Here is a 2,722-nt window from a genome sequence, read left to right on the forward strand (position 1 = left end):
GGGTGCAAATTAGGCCTCTGTCCTTTCCTCCTTTGCCGCCTCCACACTCTTCCTGGCAGAACAGTTCTCTCCTGTTCGGGGTATCTTGTCTTCCTTTCTCCATCTCAGTCTTAAGGCTCCTCCTCCGTGTTCCGTATAATCACCTCTCCTTTCTGAGGTCCCCTTGGTCTCTTGCCAGTCTCTGAGCTTTCCCCAAAGCTCCCACTGCATCTTAAGTGCTCGCTGGACATTTTCCTCTTCCCAGAATTCTATCTTTCCTTGACCAGTGGATCTCCCATCCGGTCTTATATACACCTTCACGAAGGCTACTCCCCCCCAACTCTGGCCTCAACTATTCTCCTCAGGGCCCACCATTTAACTTGCCCTGGGAGATTATTAACATATACATAGGGCCTCTTTCTTCCCTTTTGTCCTCTCTCTGACCGGGTTACTCTTGTTGTTGAGGGCCTACTAGCCTCGTTAGCGGGGCCTGTAGCCTGCACTCGATCCGATCTCCGCCGTTGCGCAAGCCTAGATGTCTTGTCCTTAAGGTGGGGTTTATAACATCTCTCTCCTCCCCCCTTAAGTTCCTTGGGGCTTTGGCCCCTCCTTTCCAGCCTAGGCCTTTCTTCCTGCCCTGACTGTCCTCCCTTTTTAGTGCGGTCAGAGCAGCATGGATCACCGTTTATGTCGCTGCCTCGGGCCTCCTCGCTGTCTTGCACAGCTACCATATTCCTTCCCTTTACCCCTTTCTGTTGGACCGGACTTGGTATGGGGAGTACCCCCATCTCATTCCTTCTGGAGAGTTCTTCCACTCTCTCTCTCAAGCTATTCAGCTTTATTGCATACTGTTCGGTCCAGCGCTTCCACTCTCGCTCGAGGTGTTTGACAATTGTGGGAACACTCTCTTTCCCCATTGCTGTCACCTCTGTTTCGGGAGGTTCCGTTGTCATTGTCTCCTTCTCTTGCCGAGTTATTGCACTTAGTCTTTCCATCTGTGCCTGGGCAACCTATGCTAGTCGCTGCTCGCTCTCCTGCGGTGCGGCTGTCTCACCAGCTGTACTTTCTCTTAGTAAGCCCTTCAGGGACTGTATCTCTTTCCTGCATTGGTCCCTTTCCTCCTCTGCCCTTTACCACTGGGCCTGCAACTCCACACACTCCCTTGTTTTAACCTCTACCTCCATTTCGAGGGACCGCTTCTGATCTTGCAGTGCCTCGTGACTGGCCTTCTCTATTTCCTTTGTTATCGCTTTCCCTGTTTTTTCTGCTTGGGCATAGCTCTCTATTAGCTTTTCTCGCAGTTCTTTGACCTGGTATTCCGCTTGTAAGCAACGCTCTTGCCAGCCTTCCAGGTCCTCCTGCACTGCTCCCGTTTGGGTTGCTGTACTTGTCACCTCTGGACCCTCCAGCTCCCTAGAGTCTTGGCCCTTTGTAGCCGTCTGACTACCTGCTGCTCGTAAGGTTTTATTGGCTGCCTCCAAGGCCCGAATCTGCTGCCTTAGGGTCAGCCTTTGCAGCTGCGACTGCTTTCTTTCTGCGTTAATTGCTGCCTCTCTAGCTGAGCTGGCTTCTAGGTGGGTTTCAAGGGACCGTACCTGTTCTTCCAGGTGTCCTTTTTCCACCTCCACACTTTGCAGTTGGGACTGCAACTCCTCGTTCTCTCTCACCCCCGTCTCCAACTCCTTTTCCAGGAATAGGTTTCGTTCTCGGAGTGCATCATATCTTGCCCTCCATGCTGACATTTCCCTCTGCATGTCTTGCAGATTCTCTTCTCTCCATCTGCTCCTCTTGGCTTCTTCTGCCATGAGCCGCTCTAGTGCTCGAGTCCTCTCTGCCTCTGCTGTAATCAGGCACCTAATTCCTTTAGGACCTCCTTCCTTTCTCCCTGCTTGTACCCACTGTTCCAATCCAGTGGCCTTTGCCTTCGCCTGCTCCTTCTGGGATTGGGCTGCCTCCAGCTCTCACTCTAGCCGCGCAATGTCTTCTTCTAATTCACTCACTCTTAATAGCCAGGTGAAATTCTCTTGTTTCAGGCTCTCCATGTCCTCACTTTCTGCCATGATTCTACTCTTGTTCCTAGACTAGACCCAATGTCTTTCTTTCTATATCTTTCTAACGGCAGTCTTCGCTTTGACCTGGGCTCATCTTCGAAAGCCCCCCCCGGTCTCACTACCTCGCCTATCTGTAAATAGCCATAAGGTTCGTCTCCCTTCTCAGGGACACGGGTTCTTTCCCCGTGCACGGCCTATGCTTCCCGGCCAATGCACCACTGTGACAGGGGGCTCCCCGGGGCCGATCTCCATGGCCCACCTCCTGTCTGGTGGGCAACCGCCCGCCTATCTCGCCCGCCACGCCTTTGATGATAATTAAGTGGGAGGCTGTCCATTGTAATGCCCCAATGCCAGGGGGCGCTCTGCAGCTCCGACCTCCCCTAATACCACAGCCCAAGCCTCGCAGATGGCATCACGGTGTTCATCTCTCTTCCAGCCCCCCACACTGGGCCTCAGCATCTTCTAAACAGGACCCCCCTATGATCCCTCCTGATCAGGTGGCCTCTCTGCCTTCATCCGGGCTACTAGCCCCCCCGAAGCCATTTTTCCCTCTCGGGTGTGGTCCCCCCGGGACCTTCAGCTAACTGGCCCTGGCCCACCTCCAGGCCAGTCGGGACTCCAGACCCCTGGTTCTTGGGCGTCCCTCGTGGTGGGCCCCTGGCCCTTTTGACCCTCTCTGGTCCTGGCCCCAG

The 2,722-nt window shown here is 54.1% G+C and overlaps 1 protein-coding gene across 1 annotated transcript; it reads right to left on the minus strand.

The window, feature by feature from the left end:
- Positions 1-1,109: 1,109 nt before the first annotated feature.
- Positions 1,110-1,784, minus strand: LOC102381855 (tropomyosin-1-like). The gene has a single exon (XM_006037136.1). The coding sequence runs from the start codon at positions 1,782-1,784 to the stop codon at positions 1,110-1,112; it is 675 nt and encodes a 224-aa protein (XP_006037198.1).
- Positions 1,785-2,722: the final 938 nt, after the last annotated feature.

The sequence above is a fragment of the Alligator sinensis genome, unplaced genomic scaffold (genome assembly GCF_000455745.1).
Source record: "Alligator sinensis unplaced genomic scaffold, ASM45574v1 scaffold1194_1, whole genome shotgun sequence".
In the NCBI taxonomy this organism is placed as follows: Eukaryota; Metazoa; Chordata; order Crocodylia; family Alligatoridae; genus Alligator; species Alligator sinensis.

Excerpts from the sequence above, each read along its gene's own strand:
- LOC102381855 (XM_006037136.1), bottom strand. The coding sequence starts at position 1,784 with ATGGCAGAAGAAGCCAAGAGGAGCAGATGGAGAGAAGAGAATCTGCAA.